This window comes from Meriones unguiculatus, chromosome 8 (genome assembly GCF_030254825.1).
Source record: "Meriones unguiculatus strain TT.TT164.6M chromosome 8, Bangor_MerUng_6.1, whole genome shotgun sequence".
Lineage (NCBI taxonomy): Eukaryota > Metazoa > Chordata > Mammalia > Rodentia > Muridae > Meriones > Meriones unguiculatus.
This window is the reverse complement of record NC_083356.1, coordinates 72585951-72607233: the sequence shown is the minus strand read 5'-3', so window position 1 is coordinate 72607233 and position 21283 is coordinate 72585951. Positions and strand designations below refer to the sequence as shown.

Genomic DNA, 21283 nt, shown 5'->3' with positions numbered 1-21283 from the left:
GTCTCCCAGATGCCAAGCAAATGCAGACCCATGAGGTAGAGTCTCAGGCCTTATCTTTATTGAGCTGTTTGTTGAATGTAATGCCTTGAACTCTCTTCTCTTCCTTGACGAGGTGAACCAAGCCTCTCTCTCCAGTCAGGAGAGAAAGACAAGGCTGGTTCCGAGCCTATTTCCAGGCCTTGGGCTTCTTTTTAAAAAAGCGTTATTTTTTTAAATTTAAAATATATATATATATATATATATATATATATGTAAATATTATATGGATGTTTTGACTGAACATATGACTGCGCACCAGATGCTTGCCTAGTGCCTTCCGAGGCCAGGAAAGTGTGTCAGATCTCCCTGGAACTAGAATTACAGATGGTTATTAGCTGCTTTGTGGGTGCTGGGAAGAGTGCCCTGGGAGTGCAAGCAGCCAATGTTTTTAACCTTTGGGCCCCGACTGTGATTTTTTTGGAACCCTTGGCGATGTTTGCGAAGAAGCCCTTCTTAGGTAGAAGGACTTTCTATTACATTTTACCCCACTCCCAGGGCTGCTAAGCTAATCTGTCCTCCTGGCCTCCTCTGCCCAGGGGAGGAGGACCATGTCCCTGGGTGGTGCACTGAGAACTAGACCCAGCAGGCTTCCCAGTCTGAGAAAAGAGGAAATGGACCCAGAGGACTAAACCACCTAGAGGCGGAGGGCTTGGTTTGGGGATCAGGCAGGCCACCTGTGGGATCTCATTGGGTGATTTTGGATGGTTACATGTCTGACTGGAGACACTCTAGAGGCAGTAGGTCATAACAATTGATCTGAAGATGTAGTTCACTGGTAGAGTTTAGGGGTTGGTATGTAGGAAGCCCTGTGTTCAATCCCTGGCACTTCCAACAATGGACCAACCAACAAGAAAGAAAGCAGTTACTCCTGTAGGCTGAGGACTTAATAAGATTCATTAAGACTTTGGGCTTTGCTTGACGCCTTGTAGACACTGATTGTGTCCTTTTTGAATCTGGGGCAATCTATTATTGACCTCAACTTCATCCCTAGTGGTTATGTATCTAGTCTTAATTTAACAAGTGCTTTATTATATTTTATATAAACTTTTTCATTTGGGCCTTCCACCCACCCAATCCCACTTTCGATGTGTATGAATATTTTCCATTATCAGTACATTCAGGCAGAAACTTAAAATGATGCCACATCCACGGGCAAAATGTGCGGTTCTGGAGTACTCTGCTGCTTCCGACCCAGTCGGGTGTCCCGACCAGCCCGGCCCACTAGGCCGCCGCAGACCGTGCTTGCCTCTGCACCCGGCTGCTCAGCGCCATCTTTGAACCTGGAGCCCACGCCTCACTTCCGCACTTCTTTTTCTACGACGAAGAGCTGTTCCTGACCCAAAAATGGCCTCTGCGAATATGACAATCCCAAACCACTGCCGTTCTGTTGTACTGGCTGATAAGATTTATTTTTATTTTTATTTTTATTTTTATTCTGGGCCTTAAGAGCGACGCTGTAACCAGTTCAAAAATGGCGCTGTTAGCTTCAATCCCTCTTTTCGGACTTCCGTTTACGGAGGCGAAGCCTGCAGAAGTCAGGTCTCAAGGCACCGGCGCGTGGGGGGGCGGGGCGGAGCCGTCGCCATGGCAACGCGCGCGGCGCCCGTGCCTTGACGGTGGGTTGGAAGCACCGGAGCTGCTGCGCTGGCTGCTAGCGGGGCTGAGGGCTCCGGGCCGGGGCGGCCGGCGCCGCTGCAGGACGAGACCCTGGGCGTGGCGTCTGTGCCCTCGCACTGGAGGGGCGTCCAGGGCATCCGCGGGGAGACGGTGAGGGCGCGAGCTGCGCCATGGGTAGCGCGGGCGGGAAGGCCGGGACACAGAGTTGTTTTCATATTTTAATGCAAAACCTCTCGATGCTTTCACGTTAGACTTTACTCAGTTTCCGAGGAGAAAAGAAACCAACCAACCACCCAAACAATCAAAAAACAAAGAAGGACAACAAAACTGTTAGGGATTCCATGCTGTTGTTGTCGTTAAATGACATTTAATTAATTTATGGGGGGGGGCATGCATGTGCCGAGGCACTTGTACAGGTCAGAGGAAAACTTTGCATAACTTAGTTATTTCCTTTCACCACGTGGGTCCTGGGGATCCAACTCATGTTGTCAAGCTTGGCCAAGTGCGTTTACCAGCGGAGCCACTTCGCCACTTTGGCACCGCTTTTGGAAGGATATTTCGTGAATGATAGTTTTTTAGGCATTTCAAACTGACATTGGTTTTTGGAAGGATCACACTGCAGCTCAAACAGCTTTCTAGGTTCTTTTTTTTTTTTAATTTTTTTATTTTTTGGTTTTTTGAGCTGGGTTTCTCTATGTAGCCCTGGCTGTCTAGGAACTTGCTCTGCAGACGAAGCTGGCCATGATCTTGGAGATCCACCTGCCTCTGCCTGGGATTAAAGGAGTGTGCCACCTCTGCCCTGCTATGGTTTTCTAGTCTAATCAAAAAGCAAATAATGAGCTAAAGGAGGCCTGAGTCGCCTGGGTGCTGGTGTGTTGGGGATGCATCAGCTGAGAACATGGAGAGGGCTGGTTTTCTGCTGTTTATTAGGGACGGTTGCAAGGGATACAAGTAAGCCAGCAAAGCAGTATGTAGGCAGGGGCGGAGGAACTGGATGTTGAGGTTGGCAGTGGCTCTCACTGAGACACAGCATTTGAGAGAAAAAGCATGAATGAGCATTGGCCAGGCATGGAGCTGCGGTCCCCCATTTGAGGAATGGGGGTGCCTAGAGAATACTTGAGGAAAAGGGAGAGCAAAGAGAGCAAACAGACAGGTCAAGTAAAGTCTTGCAGGGCTCAGGATGTGGGTTTTTCTTTTTTCTGGGTAGCCTTGGCTGTCCTGGACTAGCTTTGTAGACCAGGCTAGCCTTGATATCACAGAAATCACCTGCTAGTAGCAAAGGTCTGTGTCACCATGACTGGCTTTTTTCTCCGTCAGCATAGGCTAACCTGTTCATAAAGGGAAGGGTTTCTGGGTGTTGAGTTTGAGATTGCGGTTGGGAATGTAGAGGCTTACTAGGCACTGGGCCTTGCAATTGTTTGTGGGCTGTGTTTGTGTCCTTGTAGAAGCTACTGTTGCTAATATGAAAGGTTGGTGCTGCTGGGGGGAGGGGTGATTTGGAGTGCGAGTACCCATGCAGTTGTTGGGTGCCTTGGAGAGTTTAACACGTGTGCACACTGCCTGCAGCCTCCCTTGACCCTGGACAGCAGATGTGTCGTACGGGCTGGGAATGGGGTTTTATGGACTGTGATGTTGAGCTAGACTTAATAGCTGCTCACTTAGCCCCCCTGTCAAAAGCAGAAGGTGGTGGCCAGCCAAGTCTGGTAACTGGTGCACTAAGGGGTGGGGTCAGGTGTTTAAGGCCAGCCTTGGCTACGTAATGAGTTCTAGATTTTCCTGTAGTACTGAACCCTGTCTCAAAAAGTCTTTGAAAGAAGAATAGTGGTAAAATATACACATAACAAATGGGCTGGTTAGCTTCTGGCACAGTGGTTAGGAAGCACTTGTTTTTCCTGAGGAGGACCTTGAACTCTAATTCCAAGACAACCATTGTCTTCCTCTGGCACCCAGACTCCATGCATGCAAGCAAAGCGCATGTATATGTAAAATAAATCTTTAAAGACCGCACATCACACATGCTTTTGAGACTGGATCTTGATGTCTTACCCAGGCTGTTCCAAACTCTTGGGTTCAAGTGATCCTCCGGCCTCCACTATAATCTTTTATTCTTATTTTATGCTTTTATTTTTCAGGTTATTACATTGTGTCTGTGTGCTGGGGGTGGGCCACTAGTGTGAACCCCGCAATGCACATATGAAGGTCAAAGGACGATGTTGGGTCAGCTCTCTGCTCTCACTGAGTAGGGCCAGGTGGTCAGGCTCAGTGAACGCCTTTACCTGGACAGCCATTTTGCTGCCCCCCACCCTGTTCTTTTTGTTTGTTTGTTTTGAATTTTTGAGACAGGCCTGGAATTCAGAGATCCACCTGCCTCTACCTCTACAGCTCTGGGGTTAAAAGCATGCATCACCATTGCCTGCTTCCCATCCTACTCTTTTAAAGTGTGCAACTGGGTGGTGTTAAGTTTCATTCAGGTACATAAGCTGCTCTAGGACTTTTCCCTCCTAGGACACTGAGCTTCTTGAGAGAGGGAGGAAGGAGAGAAGGAAGAAGGGAGAGAGGAGGGGAGGAAAGAGCCCTGTGTGCTTTTCCGCCTCCTGGAGGCGCCCAGGAAGTATGAGCTGAGCAATTTCTGTCTTTCTGACCCATGGATTGTGGGGTAGGCCTCCTGTCTGCGCACCTGAATGAACTTCTGAGTCCCTTTCTCCCCCGACAGGCTGGGGCTTTGCCTGTGTATTTTGAGGCACATGGCACCCCCTGCTGGAACCTGTGCCCTTTAAGTAATCTGTGAGTCATCCTCCTGCCACTACAGCCAGGATAGGATGTCTGGATGCCAGGCATGCTACATGGCCCCTCTCCCCTTTGAGAGATTGTTGCTCAAGCTGGCCTCAAACTCATGACAATCCTCCTGCCTCTGCCTTCTGAGTGCTGGGGTTACAGGTGTGTGAACCTGTGTCTGGACTGTCTTTAAGGCAGTGTGCAGAGAAACAGACTAACCAGGAATGTAGTAGCAGTCACTGCAGAGCTGTCCCCAGCCTGGCGTCACCCTTGGACCCCAGCCTTTTGAGCATCCGTTTGCTGCAGAAGCGCTCAGAGCCACGTTTCAGCTAGGAGTGTGGCTCACTTGGTAGCCCCCTGTCTAGTGAGCAGGAAGCTGGCCAGGCAGTTCCCGACAGGGAGTCAGCCCCAGTGTGGGGCACACACCTACAGTCCCAGGTAGAAACAGGAGGGTCAGAAATTCAAAGTCTTCCTTAGTGACAGGGTTGGCTTGAGCTCATCCTGGGGTACTTGAGACCAGGAAGCGGGGGAAGCAGCACAGGTGCATTCAGCACATGGGAGGGGAGCTGGCCCCTGTAGTGGTTCAGAACTGCTCAGTGCTCTTAGATCTTATGCATCCTTAACCCTGGATCAAATAGGGAGCTTCTACTAGGCTGCTCCACAGAGCACAGTGTTCACACAGGCCGTGGAACACTGTGTCATGACACGACAGTCATGAATGTGGTTTGTGGGGGAAGAGGAAAGTTGGAGCCATGGGGAAGCCAAGAGGGTCTTTGGCAGGCTCTTCTTGCACATTGTCAGGGCCAGGTGAGTAGGTTCGATTAGAAAAGAGGGTGAAGGGGCTGGGTCCACCCCAGGACCACAAACACAGGTAAATATGCCAGGTGGTGGCACCCACCTGTAATTCCAGCACTTGGGAGGCAGCGGCAGGTGGTCTACAGTTGAGTCCAGTACAGCCAATGCTCCACACAGAGAAACCCTTGTCTCAAGACAAAACAAACCCCAAACAAACAAAAATAAAAGAAACAAAGGTAAATACACACATACATAGAAACACACATATATGCATTATTTTAATTAATTTTGTTTTATGTGCATTGCTGTTTGGCCTGCACGTATGTCTGTGTGAAGATGTCCGGTTCCATGGAACTGGAGTTACAGACAGTTGTGAGTCACCATGTGCATGCTGGAGATTGAACCCAGGTTTTCTGGCAGAGCCTTCAGTGCTCTTAACCGCTGAGCCACCTCTCCAGCCCCCATATATGCTTTATTATTATTTTAATTATATATAACGGCCCGGTGGTGCACACCTGTAATCCCAGTACTTGGGGAGGCAGAGGTAGGTGGATCTCTCTGAGTTTGAGACCAGCCTGATCTACAAAAGTGAGTCCAGGACAGCTAGAGCTACACAGAGAAACCCTGTCTTGGAAAAAAAGTCACACTAGGCTGACCACACTATCGAGAGACTTTGACTTTGTCCACCTGTGTTTAGACATTGGCTTCTTTGCCTCACTCTGGTCTAGCGATGCTTGACTTGCCTGTGACCAGGCTATCGGAGGTGTGTGTGGCCAGCTTGCCCTGGGCTGCTGGCCAGGCTAGGTGGGCGACTGCTCCTCTGAGCCATCAGGGTACTTCCCCTGTCCTGCCAAGTTCCAAGACTGATCAGCCAGCCAGAAATCAACCTTCCTAATGTTGCAGCTCTTAATGTAGTTCCTCATGTTGTGGTGACTCCCAACCATGTAATTATTTTTGTTGCTACTTCATAACTATAATTTTGCTACTGTTGTGAATTGTAATGTGAATATCTGATATGCAAGATATCTAGTATATACACACACATGCACTTACACGCACACACATGAAGGGGTCTGGACCCACAGGCTGAGAACCATTGCTTTAAAAAAATAGTTTATTTAATTTTATTCTCTGTGCATTGATATAAAAGATGTCAGAATCCGTGGAACTGGAGTTAGAGACAGTTGTAAGCTGCCATGTGGGTGCTAGGAATTGAACCCAGGTCCTTTGAAAGAGCAGACAGTGCTCTTAACCACAGAGCTATCTCTCCAGCCCAAGAACCATTACTTTAAAACTGACTACCCACACAATCTGCCGTCCCAGCCCTGGGTTGGCTCAACCTTGCAGTAAGTAGCAGACACCAACCCAAAACAGTTCTTGGAAGGTTCCTGTGGCGTCTCTCAAGACCTGCACACGGAACACAGAGCTGGCTCTGAGAGAGGCACAAACTGGAACCCACCACTGCTATATTTTGTGGCCATGTGTGTGTGTGCTGCTCATATGCACATGTGTGGAAGCCAGGGGCCTTTCAAGACCACGGCTGTCGCTACCAGGGATGTTTGGCTCCATCTGGCCGCTCCCTGCGGCTTTACAGTGTCCCCTTCACTCACTGTACAACTGGCAGCTCCCGATTTCCCTCATACTTCAGCCTGAAGGACTGATAAGGCCTTCTCTGTGTCTCTTGTGGCTGGCTGTTGAGCCGACCCCTCAGGCCCTCTGCCAGAACCAAGCACCTTTGTATTGGAGTCTCCATTTATGGCCCTGGCACTAAGTATCCTGCATGTGTGTGTGTGCATGTGTGTGTGTGTGTGTGTGTGTGTGTCTGCTACCCAAACACCACGTGAAGCGCTGTGAAGTACTGGGCAAGCAGAAAAGGTAAGCTGGCCCCCGTACTGGAGGGATACTGGATTTGCCACCCGGGAGTTTTGAACAAGTATGAAGTTGATTATGCAGACAGCTGGCTGCCAGGGACAGCTGCTGTCTATGTCCCTTGTGGCTGGGGATGGCACTGCACCAGGTTCCAGGGTCTTCTGGTCTCAGAGAGGCTTCCTGTGCAGACCCTGCTGGGTGGCAGTGGGCTGGGCCTCATTCCCAAGAGCCTCTTTTGGCAAAGACAAGATGATCACAGAGGTGGTGGCTCCTCTGAGCTGATGTTTCTCCTCATGTCTGTTGAAGTAGGGACAGTCTCTGCGGTGGTAGTGTGGAGGTGAAGGCTGTAAGAGCTGTGGCTGCCTTTCTTCCCACTGACTTGTTATGGAAACCTTTCTAAAAGAAAGGCACCTATTCTGGCTAGGTGTTTTTTATTTAGTTTCTTTTTTATTTACTGTTGGTTGGTTTGTTCTGTGAACTTGACACAGGTGAGGGTCATCTGCAGAAAGGGAACATCCATTTTAAAAATGCCTATGCATGTCGGCCTGTAGGTATGTTTGTGGGGCGTTTTGTTTTGATTACAGATTGTTGTGGGTGGGCCCAGCCCACCGTGGGTGGTGCTGCTACCGTGGGTGACCCTGGGCTGTGGAGGGAAGCTAGCTAGCTAGCTGAACAAGCCCTAGAGAGCAAGCCAGTAAGCTGCTTTTTTTGTGGTCTCTGCTTCAGTTCCTGTCTCCAGGTTCCTGCCTTGAGTTCCTGCCTGACTTCTGTTATGATGGAATTTAACTGTAAGCCAAATAAAATCCTTTCTCTCCAAGTTGGTTTTGGCTAGTATTTTATCACGGTTATAGAGAGCCAGCTAGGACAGTAGACCAGGCTGGCCTCTGCCTCCCAAGTGCTGGGAATAAAGATGTGTGCCAGCACACACAGCATGCAGTATGAGCTCTTAACCACTAAGCCATCTTCAGGACACAACCCCCTCCCCACCATTATATATATATATATATAAATAATTTGTGTGGGGCTGGGGAGAAGGCTCAGAGGTTAAGAGCACTGGCTGCTCTTAATTGAAGGTCCTGAGTTCAATTCCCAGCCACCATATGGTGGCTGTCTATAATGAGATCTGGTGCCCTCTTCTGGTCTGCAGGCACACACGCTGGCAGAATACTGTAAAAATAATAAATAAATATATCTTTAAAGAATAATAATTTATGTGTGCTTGCACAGACATGCGTGCAAGTGTGAAGACAGCATTCAGGAGTCAGTTCTCTCTACCATGTGTGTTCTGGGAATTGAACCCAGATCATTGGACTTGATGGCAAGCACCTTTATTCACTGAGCCATTTCATTGGCCCATGACTCTGGTTTTAATCTCCTTCCAGAAAAGTTGCCAGACAGCTGGCATTGCCACAGCAGAGGCATCTGCCCAGGCCCGGACACACGCAGATGCGCAGGTGCAGACGGAGGCCCCTGAGGAGCCAGCAGCTGTGGCACCTGTTTCCCAGCATGACACCCCTAGGCTTGCAGCCTTTCTTCGGAGGGTGGAGGCCACTATGATCCGGGAGCTGAACAACAACTGGCAGAGCCATGCCTTTGATGGCTATGAGGTGAACTGGACTGAGCCGCAGCAGACGGTAAGGCCCCTGCTGATAGCTTGGGGTGGTGCCCCCCCTGAGGCCCCACGGCCTCTTTAGGGCTTTGCTTTGCCTCCACCCAGGGACATATGCTGTATCCTGTACCAGCAGGTGTACCAGGGGCAGAGGGTGTGGGGCTGGCTCACCCTGGGAAGTGAGTGGCTGCAGAGGCGTGGGGATTGTGCCAGGGCAGCCTGCCACTAGCCTGGCACCATCCTTGGTATGACCTGCTGTGGTCTGTTTCCTCAGGGCAACTGGAGCATTGTTATCTCTACTTTATAGATGAGGCCTGGGGAGGCAGAGTGCCTTGCCCAGGGCTGCACAGCTCTGAGTTATCTGAGCTGGAACCTGAACCCTGGACTGTGCTAAAGGCACCAGCAAGCCTTGCCTTTTCCACTTTTGAGGCACGGGTCCAAGCTGTCCCTTGTGGGCCTGGATGTACTGCTGGATTGACAGCAGATGTGTCAAATGTGGCAAACGGGGTTTCCTTGTTTCACAGTGCACTGCAGCTCACCTCCACCTCTCCAGGTGTATTGGCAGTGAGATAATTTAGTGCTGCAGATTGAAGCCACGGCATGCGCATGTCTGCCACTGAGCCCTGTTCCAGCCCTACATTCATACCTACCGACTTATCTCTATATCTGCCTGTCTGTCTATCAATCGTTATCTATCATCTATCTATCTATTTATCTATCATCCATCCATCCATCCATCCATCCATCCATCTATCTATCTATCTATCTATCTATCTATCTATCTATCTATCTATCTATCTATCTATCTTTTTTCATCCATCATCTATCTGTCTGTGTATCTATCTATCTATCTATCTATCTATCTATCTATCTATCTATCTATCTATCATCTATCCATCATCTGTCTGTCTGTCTATCTATCATCTGTCCATCTTTTTTGAGACAGGTCTGGTTGAAGATGACCTTGCTGTCTCCCCCAAGTGCTGAGGTGGTTGGCATACAACATCACACCTATTTACTGAGTGCTGATGCCTAAACCCAGGAGTTAGAAATCAAGAACAATTTGGGTGGTACATATTTGTGTGCCCGGCATGGTGGTACACATTTGTTGTCCCAGAATGAGGAGGCTAGAGACCCTGTATCAGAGAAAGCCCCAGCCATTTTTAAAAGGTCCATAAGATGACAAAGAAGCATTTACTGTTCTTGTTTTGTTTCTTGCTACAGAGCACAGGCTTGTTTTCTGAGAGAATTCTTCTCTGTATAGCTCTAGTTGTCCTGGAACTCACTCTGTAGACCAGGCTGGCCTTGCTCTCAGAGATCGGCCTGCCTCTGCCTCCCAAGTGCTGGGATAAAAGATGTGCACCACCACTGCCCAGTTTTATGGTTTGCTTCTTGTCTGTCTGTTCTGCCTGCATTGTGCTGCAAGCCAGAAGACAGCACCAGATCTCATTATAGATGGTTGTGAGCCACCGTGTGGTTGCTGAGAACTGAACTCAGAACCTTTGGAAGAACAGACAGTGCTCTTAACCTCTGAGCCATCTCTCCAGCCCTTTTTTGGTTTCTCTTCTGTGGCTTTGGCTGTCTTGGCCTCACTTTATAGACCAGGCTGGCCTTGAACTCAGTGGTTTGCCTGCATCTGCCTCCTAAGTGCTGGGATTAAAGGCCTGTGCTTCTTAGTGTAAACTTTATGCCCAGGTGACAAGGCATGCATGATCTTCTTCCCCCAGTAATCGAGTTCAAGGAAGCAGATCCCAGGTCAAGGACTTGTATGTGATAGACCCATGCCCTCCTTAGGGGTCCCCTGCCCTGCCTCTGCCCCTGCACTTTCTTGAGGGCATTCGTGCAGTGATTCACTTGGGTAGGGTGCGGGCTACACCATGCCCTCCAGTCTGCACTCACTGGCTTGTGTCCTTAGCCCTCGAGGAAGGCTTCCCTGACACGGTGTCCCAGCTTCTGGGGCCTATGCTTTGCTTTACTGTCATTTCACTCTTCATGTTTTGGTTTATTTATTTATTTTGACAGTTTAAGCAGAAGTTTATTTAGCAAGGTGAATGTTCCAAAGACAGAATGCAGTGAATTGCCCTAAAGCAGAATGCCTTTAAAAAAAAGCAAACAGGCTGGAGAGATGGCTCAGAGGTTAAGAGCACCGGCTGTTCTTCCAAAGGTCTTGAGTTCAATTCCCAGCAGCCACATGGTGGTTCACAACCATCTATAATGAGATCTGGTGCCCTCTTCTGACATGTAGGTGTACATACAGGCAGAATACTGTATAAATAATATATAAATAAGTACATTTATATATTATAGATAATAAATACATACATACATACATACATATATATTATACATAATATATAAATAAACCTTAACAAACAAAAAACCAAAATCTCAGTATGTAGTGCTGACTGTTTTGGAACTCACTATGCAGACTAGGCTGGCTTTGAAATCAGAGTTTCACCTGCCTCTATAGCCAGGCTGACCTCAAAGTCACAAATGGCGCTCCCGCTGCCTCAGCCTCTTCAGTGCTGGGATTGCAGGCATGCATCACATACTGGTGGGCCTGTGCTCCTTGGGTCTCTGTCTCTCTGAGTAGGACTGCTGCTATGTGCTCTTTGGGGTTTGCAGGGCTAGGCTCCTGCCTTGGGCCAGTCATGAAGTTAGGAGGTGAGACATTTTGCCCCAGAGTTCTGACTCTCTGCTGCTGTGCCCCTTCCCCTGACATTCTTTGGGACTGTGGCTATCTCCTTTGCTGCTCTCACCTGCTGAGAAAAAGACTCCAGAGCCTTGATTTTGGGGAACAGGGAGTAGAGCCAGACATGTTGGCCCACACCATGATGCTGAGGCAGGACTGCCATAAGTTTGAGGCTAGCCTGGGCTATATACTGAGACACTGAAAAGCTTTTCTCCCCTCCTGGTGTGTAATAGTCCATAATAAAATTGGAACGTAGCTTTTTTAGGTGTGGAGGCCAGAGGAGGTCAATCATTCCTTCCAGCTTTGCCCCGTGCTGTTGAGCCCTGAGACTCTGGCTTGGAGCCTGCATCAGCTGTGCTTCTCAGGCCGCCTTCCAAGGTTCTGGAAGTGTCTGCAAGGCAGATAGATGAAGGCTGTGTGTTTTCTGTCTGTGGGGGAGGTGTTGAGACATGGTCTTACTACGCAGCCTTGGCCAGCCTGGCACTCACTATACAGCTCCGGCTGGCTTGGAACTCATGGTGACCCTTCTGTCTCAGCCTCTCAAGCACTGGGATTAGAGGGATGAGCCCCATGCCCAGAGTAGTCTGCATTTTCCTCTTGTCTGACCGGTGGATGTGGACAGCTTTTAGGCCTTGGGCAGCCTGGGCCGGGATGTGATTTTCCTACGCAGCCATGAGGTTATCCACTAGAGCAGTGGTTCTCAGCCTGCCTATGCTGCGACGCTTTAATACAGTTCCTCATGTTGTCACCCCAACCATAAAATGATTTCTGTTGCTGCTTCATAATTGTAATTTTGCTACTGTTAAGATTCGTAAATGTGAATGTTTGTGCTTTCCAATGGTTGTAGGTGCCCCCTGTGAAAGGGTTGTTGTGACCCACAGCTTGAGAACCACTTACTAGGATGGATTTGTGCTTAGGGCTAGGAATGGCCTGTCTCTGCAGGTGTCCTGTCTGCATACCCTGGTCTACCCCCTGGCCCAAGGGCAGGGTCTGCATGTGACTGGCATCTCCTGGAACGCCACAGGCTCTGTGCTGGCCTGTGCCTATGGTCGGTGAGTGTCGGCTGGGGTGGGTGGGGAGAGATGGAGAGCCTAAGACTTGTTTGGGTTTCTGTTTCACTAGGCAAGGTGCAGAGGGAGGGGCTGAGAGCCTGTGCCTCCAGGGCCATCTCCCTACCTGGCAGTGAGTGGGCTCACCTCGGTCACCAGCCACTATTCTGGCTTCTGCTGCTAGGTGCTCGGTAGTCATCCAGCAATGCTCGGACACACGCTTGGAGGCCGAGACCCTTTTCCCTACCATAGGGGGGGTCTCACTACGTCTCTCAGAATGGCATCGTTCAAGTGCTGGACTCACTGGTGTCCTCTGCACAGACTGAGCTATCCCCTAGGTCAAGGGCAGGCCCTGCATGTGACTAGCATTTTCTGGACCCCTAGGGTGTGTAGACAGGCCCTCTGCAGTGACATCATGCCTGGCTTAGGGACTCTTTTCTAGAGAACTTGGTGCCCTTTTGAGTGCCACAGAAGAACCTATGACATATACCCACAGTACACAGTCTGGGTGTGAAGGCTAATTTTGGAGGGCGTTAGTGGGGCTGAGATGGAGGAGGTGATGGGAGCCCCGGAGGTCAGTCAGGCATGTCTCCACGCAGTCTAGACGATGGGGACTGGAGTACACTCAAGTCCTATGTGTGCACCTGGAACCTGGACCGCCAAGGCCTGAACCCCCAGCAGCCGTCAGTAGTGGTGGAGGTGCCCAGTGCTGTCATGTGCCTGGCCTTTCATCCCACGCAGCCCTCACACATTGCAGGTGAGTGCCTCGTCCTCCCCAGCCTCCTCTTCCCTGCCAGCTACAGGCAGCCAGGAAGCCTTTTGCTGGCCTGTCAGCTTCTGACCAGAGCAGGCCACTTGGGAAGATGGTGAGGTTGCCCTGGACCCCTGGGTTGTCTGTAGAGGGGGGAATAATCTACCTGTGTGGCCCTGTGAGGGGTATGGAGCCTGGAGGAGTCATTTGGAAGGGTCTGAATCTGGCTTGTCTAGGAGGCAGGATGAGGAGGGCGGGCTGGAGGTGGGCTGACAGTGCAGACAGCAGCGTGGCTGTTGGGGGTAGTGCTGGGCACGGGCCCCCAGCTTTCTGTGGGGAAAGGTCCCTGGAACAGCAAGGACTCAGTCTGAGGTCCAGAGATTAGGATTTTCCCTCTCAGGATATGCTCAGAGAGGCCTTTTTTCCTGGCTCCCTGCGGTGGAGGGCTGCTGGGCATGGCTGCGCTGATGCCAGATGCAAATTATCCTCACAGGGGGGCTGTACAGTGGTGAAGTGCTGGTGTGGGACATGAGCCGGCCTGAGGACCCGTTGCTTTGGCGCACAGGTCTGACTGATGACACCCACACAGACCCTGTGTATCAGGTCAGGAGGGGAATGGATGGAAGCAGGAGGGGGATGGGTGGGCACAGGAAGCCACTTACTACACCCTTGGTCAGTGCGTGTGAGCTTGCACATGTATGTGAGGGTGGGGGATGGGATGGCATCAGGTGCTCCAGAGTTGGTCATCAGGGAGTTGGGATTCTTGGAGCTCCAGTTTGAATCAGCTTTCCCACAAGTTGCCCTCTAGGGCGGAGCTCTTCTCCAGCCTCCCACAGAGGTGGCCTGAGCCTGCCTTCCAGGGTGCTAGCAGAGTGGCCTGGGGGAACCTGGCTACCCCAGGCTCTGACGTTTCCTCCAGAATTCTTTACACCTACAAGGGGCAGCTGGGGAAGGGGTGAGGCCGATACTGGGATGCTCCCCTCTCCATCCTGCTTCGTGCTTGGTCTTCTCAGGTGCTATGGCTGTCCGAACCCCGGCACAGCCACCGCTTCCAGGTCCTGAGTGTGGCCACAGATGGAAGGGTGTTGCTGTGGAGGGGCAGCGGTGCTGGCCAGCTGCGGCTCTCCAAGGGCTTTGCCCTGGCTGTGCAGCAGCTGCCTCGGAGCACCAAGCTGAAGAAGGTAAGGCCAAAGGCACAGCACAGGCCCTAGGCAGCTGGGCTGTGGGAACCCACCTGTGTTCTTCCCTTGCCCCACTGGCTGCCGGGGCTTGTCATCATCGCTGCTTTTCCACAGCCACCCCGTGGAGAGACTGAGGTGGGGGTGACATCAGTGGCTTTCTCCAGCTTCGACTCCAGCCTTTTCATTCTGGGCACAGAAGGTGGCTTCCCCCTCAAGTGTTCCCTGGCAGCGGAGGCAGCCGCCCTCACTCGGATGCCCAGCTCTGTGCCTCTTAAGGCCCCGGTGCAGTTCACCTTCTCTCCCCATGGTGGCCCTGTGTACTCTGTGAGCTGTTCCCCTTTCCACAGGTAGGGGCACCAGCCTGGGCTTACCACTCGGGCACAGGGAAGGCCATCCTGTCTCAAGCTTTTAAACACCAGCATCTCCATTCTTTGTAATTTGGTGGTTGGTCCCCGGGCTTGTCCCCTTTTTAAGGACTCATCCCAGATTTGAAGGCCAAGGGAGCTTTCCATGGGCAGACAGCCCAGGAGGCCTTCCTTTCTGCACCGTCTAGGAATCTCTTCCTGAGTGCTGGAACAGATGGCCATGTCCACCTGTACTCCATGCTGCAGGCTCAGCCCCTGACCTCACTGCAGCTCTCTCACAAGTACCTGTTTGCTGTGCGCTGGTCCCCTGTGCGGCCCCTGGTTTTTGCTGCTGCTTCTGGGGAAGGTAGGCAAGAGCCACACAGCCTTTGTTTTTTAGAGTTTATTTTCTTTCTTTCTCTCTCTCTCTCTCTCTCTCTCTCTCTTTAAAGGTTTATTTATTTATTATATATACAGTGTTCTGCCTGTGCGTACCCACTACAAGGTGCATAGGAAAGGTGACATTTCACAGCCTTTCAGCTATGGTTTCTCCCTGCAGGTGATGTACAACTGTTTGACCTTCAGAAAAGCTCACAGAAACCCACAGTTTCCATAACACAAACCCAGGATGGAAGTCCTGTCTACTGTCTTGAGTTTAACAACCAGCAGACCCAGCTCTTAGCTGCTGGTGATGCCAAGGGCACGGTGAAAGTGTGGCAGCTGAGCACAGCCTTCACAGAACAGGGGCCTCGGGAGGCCGAAGACTTGGACCAACTGGAAGTGGAAGTAGCTACCTGAGGGCCACAGGGAGCAGCAGGGTGGTGTCCCTTCCAGGGTGTGTGTTAAGCTGGATAAAGAGGAACAAAGCCTTTAGGGGGAGAGTTGAGTCCTTTATTTGTCTTTTACATGAAAACAGAATTTGGGGAGAGAACTAGGGAGGTGAGCCTGCTGCTTTGACTTTAAGTGGGAATGAGGGCAGCTGGCTCAAACATGGGTCTGGGTCCCACAGCAACATAGTGATTGTGATTGGACTGGAAGCGGGTTACTGAAGCACCATTTTCTACTAAGTCTTACCCCAAGCTAAGCAGGCTTATGGAAAGTTAACACTGTCTGGAATATTCTGGTTGACAGCAGAGTAATGACATGCAGGTGAGAGATAGCAGGGCAAGCAGCGCAGGTCAGGCTCACCTATGAGCCTCAGATCAATTCACAAAGAGTGAGCGGGTAAACTCCACGTAGTCAAAGGCAGTGGGGAGTTCACGGCCCTTGCCATCCACGTAGGGCTTCATGTGGGAGACGCAATAGTCAGCTTGTTCCCGGGTCAGGTTCTGGAAAAGAAATGGTAGTGGGATCAGCCAGTGTTGACCTCATGTGCCCGAGGGTAAGGAGCTGGGGCCAGGCCAGGTCTGAGTGCACACAGGCTTCTGAGTGTATGTGTATGTGGTGCACCCTTCAGCATTAGTTGTGCCCAGAAAATCTTGCCCTCCCCAAATCCTACCTGGTAGAGCTCCTCCTTGGTCACATAAGGCTTGCCCTCGGAGCTGAGGGCTCGGAAAGCGCTCTCAATCTCTTCACTGGACTTGACGTTCTCCGTTTCACGGCTGATCATGAAAGCCATGTATTCTTGCAGGGAGACATGGCCATCCCTATGGGACGCAGGGACGCAGGGACAGTGAGCAAGGAGGAGAGAGGGAGGCTAAGACTGTTCATCACTGCCCCTTCAGATTACCTGTTGGGATCAACGGTGTCCAGGATTGCCTCAAACTCGGGATCAGGCTCTCCTTCCTCTACCATTGGCAGGTCGTAGCCCAGGGAGCGAAGACAGGATTTGAACTCCTGATGGTTCAGCCGGCCAGACTTGTCCTTGTCAAAGTGTCTGCAGCAAAAGAGGCCAGGGCCTCAGCACACAGTCCCTGTCACCTAGCTACCTTCAGCCAGGGTCTCTGGGCCATACTCACTTGAACATCATGCTGAATTCCTTGAGCGCCTCCTCGGTCACTCCAGTTGTGTTCCTAGAATAACAAGAAGAGTAGGGAGCAGGTGCCCCATGCACTAGTGGCATGTTTTTCCCTCCTGTGCCAGTCCTTTGTTAATAGCTGCATCCCCTGGTACCTGGCCTGGATCTGCTGCTCCAGGTTGTGCTGCATGCGCATGCCCAGCTGATCCAGCTGGTCCCACTGCTGGGCCAGGCCCACAGTGCTGTGCTCAGTGTACTTGTTGTCCAGAATAAGGGCCTCCTCCATGGCAGCCCCCAGGTCCTCAATCTTCTTCAGCTGACTTCTCATGGCTCGAATCTCTTGGTGCTTGCGCTGTCAGACAGGACAAGGCAGCGTGAGATAGGGACCCTGTAGTTCCAGCTCAGGAGCCTAGGCTGGCTTCAGAATCCAGCTGAGATCATTCAGGGGCAAAAGAGCCAAGGAAAGGAAGAGTGGGAACAGGTAGGGATGGGTAGGGGAAAACCTTCATGAAGTAGCTGGCAGCAGTGCCAGGAAATAAGGATGCAGTATGTGCCAGAGGGCCTCAGCCTCTTCAAGTGGGGTTCAGTGCAGCAGCCAGCAGACTTAAGGGAAGGGAAAAGGGCCCAGCCAGCTTTAGGCTGAGTGGCTGCTGTGCTGGGAGCCTCTGGGGTGGCCAAAGTCCTTTGGGAAACTCACTTTAGTAGCTTCAAGCTGAGATTCCAGAGTCCCTGACTCTTCTACCATGCAGGACCTAAACACAAGAGAAGCACAGTGAGCAGGGCGCCATTTCAGCAGACTATCACATTCAATTCTTCTTCTGTTAAAAAGTGCCCACAGCCTGCGTTTCTTTTCACTGAGGAAACAGCATATCTAGTGTTGGCCACCTCTCCTAACAGGCTCAGGAAAGAGCAGGTCCCACTGGTTTCAGAGACACATAGGCCAGGGCCTCTCAGTTCTTAAAAGGTCACTCAGGAACTGAATCTTTTCCCCATAGGAACAAAGCAGCTTCAGGCCTGACAAGCCCCTTTTTGGCAGCCACAGGAGGCCAAGAACCCAACAGATAGGTACCCTTGGGGCTGGAAGGACAGACAAGAGACTGCCAGTCCCTTTAACCCCACTTCGTTTCCCTTTAGGCTACTAAGGGGAAAAGCCATATCCTAAGAGACAGCATGGCCAATAAGATAGCTAAATGGGTGTGCTGGAAACTGGTTCCAGCTAGGACAGGTGTGATAGAATTCTGGGTTTGGGTTCCAGTATCTAGACACAGCCAGGCTAGGCTTCCTTTTGAAGGCCATTTTCTGAGGAGCCATGTGGCCTTGGGGGAAGCCTGCTTCTCTCTAAGATATAAGTGTGAGGACAAAGAAGGTTCCCAGTGAACAAAGACATCAAACGAGCAGGGTCACGGGTCACGTGCAGGGACAAGTTCACACAGTGCACACAGCCCGCTCTCCTCTGCACCCATGTTTTACCCAAACGTACCGTGACTTCAGCAAGCCCGGAAGAACTCTAAAATCTCCCCAAGTTCAAAGTGCTTTAGCAAGGCAAGGCACCACACTTCCTCCTACCCCAGCAGTTGAGACTCACAGGCACGCCCCGTCCCCCAGGAAAAGGGAGCCCCAGGGACTGGGGCAGGAGGCAGGGCCAGTGCAGCAGAGGGAGACAGACCCTCCTCCCAAGTGGCTAGGGTGTGGGTTAGAAAGCAGAGCCGCCTGGGAGTCCAGAGTGCATTGGTAAAACCACAGTGAGGGAAGAAGAGAAATAAGAGGAGAAGAACCTTCCAGACAGATCATCCCCAACTTCATACTGATAGACACGAATGACCCGACGATATGCTATGCTAGTCAAAGAAAAGAAACCAAATGAATACACCAAAGGGAAGCGAGGCAAGAGCATATCGAAACAGACACGTGCCACAGCTGGCAGCCTGGCACTGGGTGGGAACCATGGGTAGCTCAAGGGGTGTTGGGCCAGGTGGGACAAGGCTTGGGAGGAGCCACAGGTGAGGAAGCATGGCATTGCACAGAAACAAGACCAAGAGCAGCAGACAGCGTAGGGTGGGGAAGCCTGTGGTGTTCAGGCCAGATGAATCCTTCCCGCCTGCAAAGCTTCTACAGCTTGACTGGTTTGGGCAGATTTCGGTGGTCACTATCCCTTACATGCCCGATTTTTCCCTCCTGCAGAACCTCATGCGCTTAGCCTGGGTTGGCCTGGCAAGAATGGACAGGGGATGGCCTGGTGGAGGCTCCTGCTGGGACTGGGAGACAGCCCTGCTCCTCCCGGGGGCTCCTCCAAGCCCTGTCTCTATAATACTGCTAACACTGGGCATTTTGTCTTTTGCTAGGGTAAGCAATTCTGGTTACCCTCCCCAGAGGGAGGATAGGGCCACTTTAGCCCTCTGCGGGCTGCAGAGCTTCCCTCAACTAGACACTGTACTCAGTGTATACTCTTAGCAGAGCCACCTAGCTTCCCATGCTCCCTGACCACTGTGGCTTTCCAATCCAGTCCTAGTGAACAGGCATGGACAGGATTCTCAGGCTGTAGACTCTGGCTTCCTCCCAGGTTATACTTTCTACCTTGAAAGAGGGAAAATGACTCCTCTAAAGACCATGGATTCTTCTAGCAGGGACAATGGGCATGGACAAGGTGGGCAGGAGGGCCATCCTGGGATCCTTTGCAAGCCAGGCCACTGGGGGACAAGGGACACAGGGACAAGCACACAAGACACCACCACACCATGAGCCCGGAGAAAGAAGGCAATATTAACCCGTCGAGGAGATACGTTCTGTGGAGATCCAAGCATCCAGGAGTGGTGGTGGAGTTCACAAACAGCAGCAATCAGGATGAGGAAGAGGAAAGAAGAAAATGAACAGGACATCAGCAAGCTTCTGCTACTGACCCTGTGTCAACTGAGTCACGGCCAGGTCTGACTGCACCTTGAGCAGTTCTGCCACACTCTGGACAGTTGCAAAACCCATCTTTGGGGAAATGAACCATGCAGAGCCCACTTTTGTTCTGGAACCTAATCAGACCATGCCAGCCTTAGTCCAAACAGGCCTCTCCACCACCCCATCTCTTTTGGGGAGACAAGCTAGCTCAGAATATATAAATAGCTCAGAATATATAAAGCAGACTGGACCAACCTTCTGCACAGTGGATTACAGATGCCAATTATACCTGACTTAGGGCTCAGGTTTCAAACAAGCTCCCCGTGCCCCAGATCTGGAGGCTTGACACCCAGCTGCAGGAAGCAGCATGTTCCCTAGGCTAGCCCCAGAAAGACAGCAGGCACCTGGTCTCCTGGATCCATTGGTGGAAGGCGTTGGCATGCTGGGCAAACTCCTGGCGCAGCTTGTCATTCTCTTCCTGCCGCCGCTGCTCCTTTTGCAGCTCCAGCTCCCGCTCCTATGACAAAAGAGAGGCAGGTGCTGCTACCTTCTGTTGGTTCTTGACATCTGGCCTCAGATGGGCTCATCATAAACATTGCTCTACCCTGGGGAAATGCCAGCGGGACTTAAAAGTGGAGAGGGCAGGAAGTCCTACTGAAGCTGACCCAACAAGAAACAGCCTGGAGGCAGGGAGCTCATGCTAAGTAGCTCGCCCAGCCAGTTGCACCTTAATGATCTTCTGTAGGTTCCTCCAGGTCTCTTCCAGGGCCTCCATCGTGAACCAGGTATAGGGGTTTGAGGCCACCCGGAAACTCTTGATCTGTCGGTCCAGTTCGGCTAGTTGGTTGAAATCGGCCTGTGCAGAGCTGAGGGATGCGCGGAAAGCATCATGAGCCTCACGAAGGGCTTTGATTTCTTCCAGAGAGTTGCAGCGCACTGGGTCTGTCAGGTCCTCTTCTGCATTCTCAAACCAGCTGTTGAAGGCTGATGCCTTTTTGGCAAAGGTAAGGAAGAGGTCTTCTACCTAGAAGTAGAGGGTCAAAGTGTGAGTGGTGGGTATGCATGTGAGTGAGGCAGTTTCTGGGACTTTAAGAGAGTGAGGCCTGGTGGGAGTCTGGCTCTCTCTGCCCCATCTCAAAATCATCCCCACTTGTCCCTTGCCCACTGTTCTGAGCACAAGCTGTGCTTGTCCTCAGAGGGCAAAGGATAAATTCACCAGGACAAATTCAAGGGCTCCATATGCCTCGGGTTCCATCAACCCCAGTGCCAGGTTCATCTCTGGGCTGAGGTCACGCTTTCCTCACAGGATGATTGCACAGCACGGCAGAGGCAAATGGGTCTACTGTCCCTTCCACTGGGCCAGTTCAATCTTACCCTTACCTTTCGGAAATGACTCTGGGCCTCCAGCAACTTCTTCTTCCGGGTAGCTGAGTTGGCCAACAGCTGGGTCCATCTCTTCATGAGAGAGGCATGTCGGGCCTCGATGGCCTTAGACTGAATGTGCTTGGCGGCTAGCAGCTGGTCTTTGAGAGCAGTGATATTGGCAATGCCCTCCTGCTGGAAGGCCTGTAGGCCAGCATCAAAGGTCTCCTGCAAAGAGCAGCCACAAGCCAGTTGTAGGGACTGCAGAAAGCCTAGTGTGCCTTAGCCCACCTGGTGGCTGACCTAAGAGTTCTACTTCCTGCTGGTATTTAGTCACATGTGCTGATGCTCCTGCTT

General features: G+C 51.4%; 2 protein-coding genes across 12 annotated transcripts in view; one reads left to right on the top strand and one right to left on the bottom strand.

Moving 5' to 3' along the window:
- Positions 1–1553: 1553 nt before the first annotated feature.
- Dync2i2 (dynein 2 intermediate chain 2) lies at positions 1554–15594 on the top strand. 3 transcript variants are annotated; one of them, XM_060389843.1, is made up of 10 exons: positions 1591–1806; positions 7822–7883; positions 8478–8729; positions 12339–12448; positions 13045–13202; positions 13690–13799; positions 14210–14377; positions 14492–14724; positions 14931–15088; positions 15281–15594. In XM_060389843.1, exons 3-10 carry the CDS (start codon positions 8649–8651, stop codon positions 15517–15519), a joined length of 1257 nt encoding a protein of 418 aa, XP_060245826.1. In that variant the 5' UTR covers positions 1591–1806; positions 7822–7883; positions 8478–8648; the 3' UTR covers positions 15520–15594. The 3 variants fall into 3 exon arrangements, with proteins under 3 accessions (XP_060245827.1, XP_060245826.1, XP_021501592.1); XM_060389844.1 differs by lacking the exon at positions 7822–7883 and having other exon boundaries at positions 1554–1655; XM_021645917.2 differs by lacking the exon at positions 7822–7883.
- The window catches only part of Sptan1 (spectrin alpha, non-erythrocytic 1), a 67675-nt gene continuing 61982 nt past the window's right edge, over positions 15591–21283 (bottom strand). For 4 of the 9 annotated variants that reach the window (XM_060389835.1, XM_060389833.1, XM_060389834.1 and 1 more), the window contains 11 exons: positions 20945–21154; positions 20292–20588; positions 19969–20081; positions 19444–19461; positions 18454–18516; positions 17376–17430; positions 16834–17030; positions 16680–16733; positions 16451–16597; positions 16220–16367; positions 15591–16049 (listed from right to left, as the gene is read on the bottom strand). In XM_060389835.1, the coding sequence (XP_060245818.1) occupies positions 15924–16049; positions 16220–16367; positions 16451–16597; positions 16680–16733; positions 16834–17030; positions 17376–17430; positions 18454–18516; positions 19444–19461; positions 19969–20081; positions 20292–20588; positions 20945–21154 (1428 nt within the window). In that variant the 3' untranslated portion in view covers positions 15591–15923. The remainder of the gene's footprint in view (positions 16050–16219; positions 16368–16450; positions 16598–16679; positions 16734–16833; positions 17031–17375; positions 17431–18453; positions 18517–19443; positions 19462–19968; positions 20082–20291; positions 20589–20944; positions 21155–21283) is intronic. The other 5 variants (XM_060389837.1, XM_060389838.1, XM_060389840.1 and 2 more) reach the window with 2 other exon arrangements.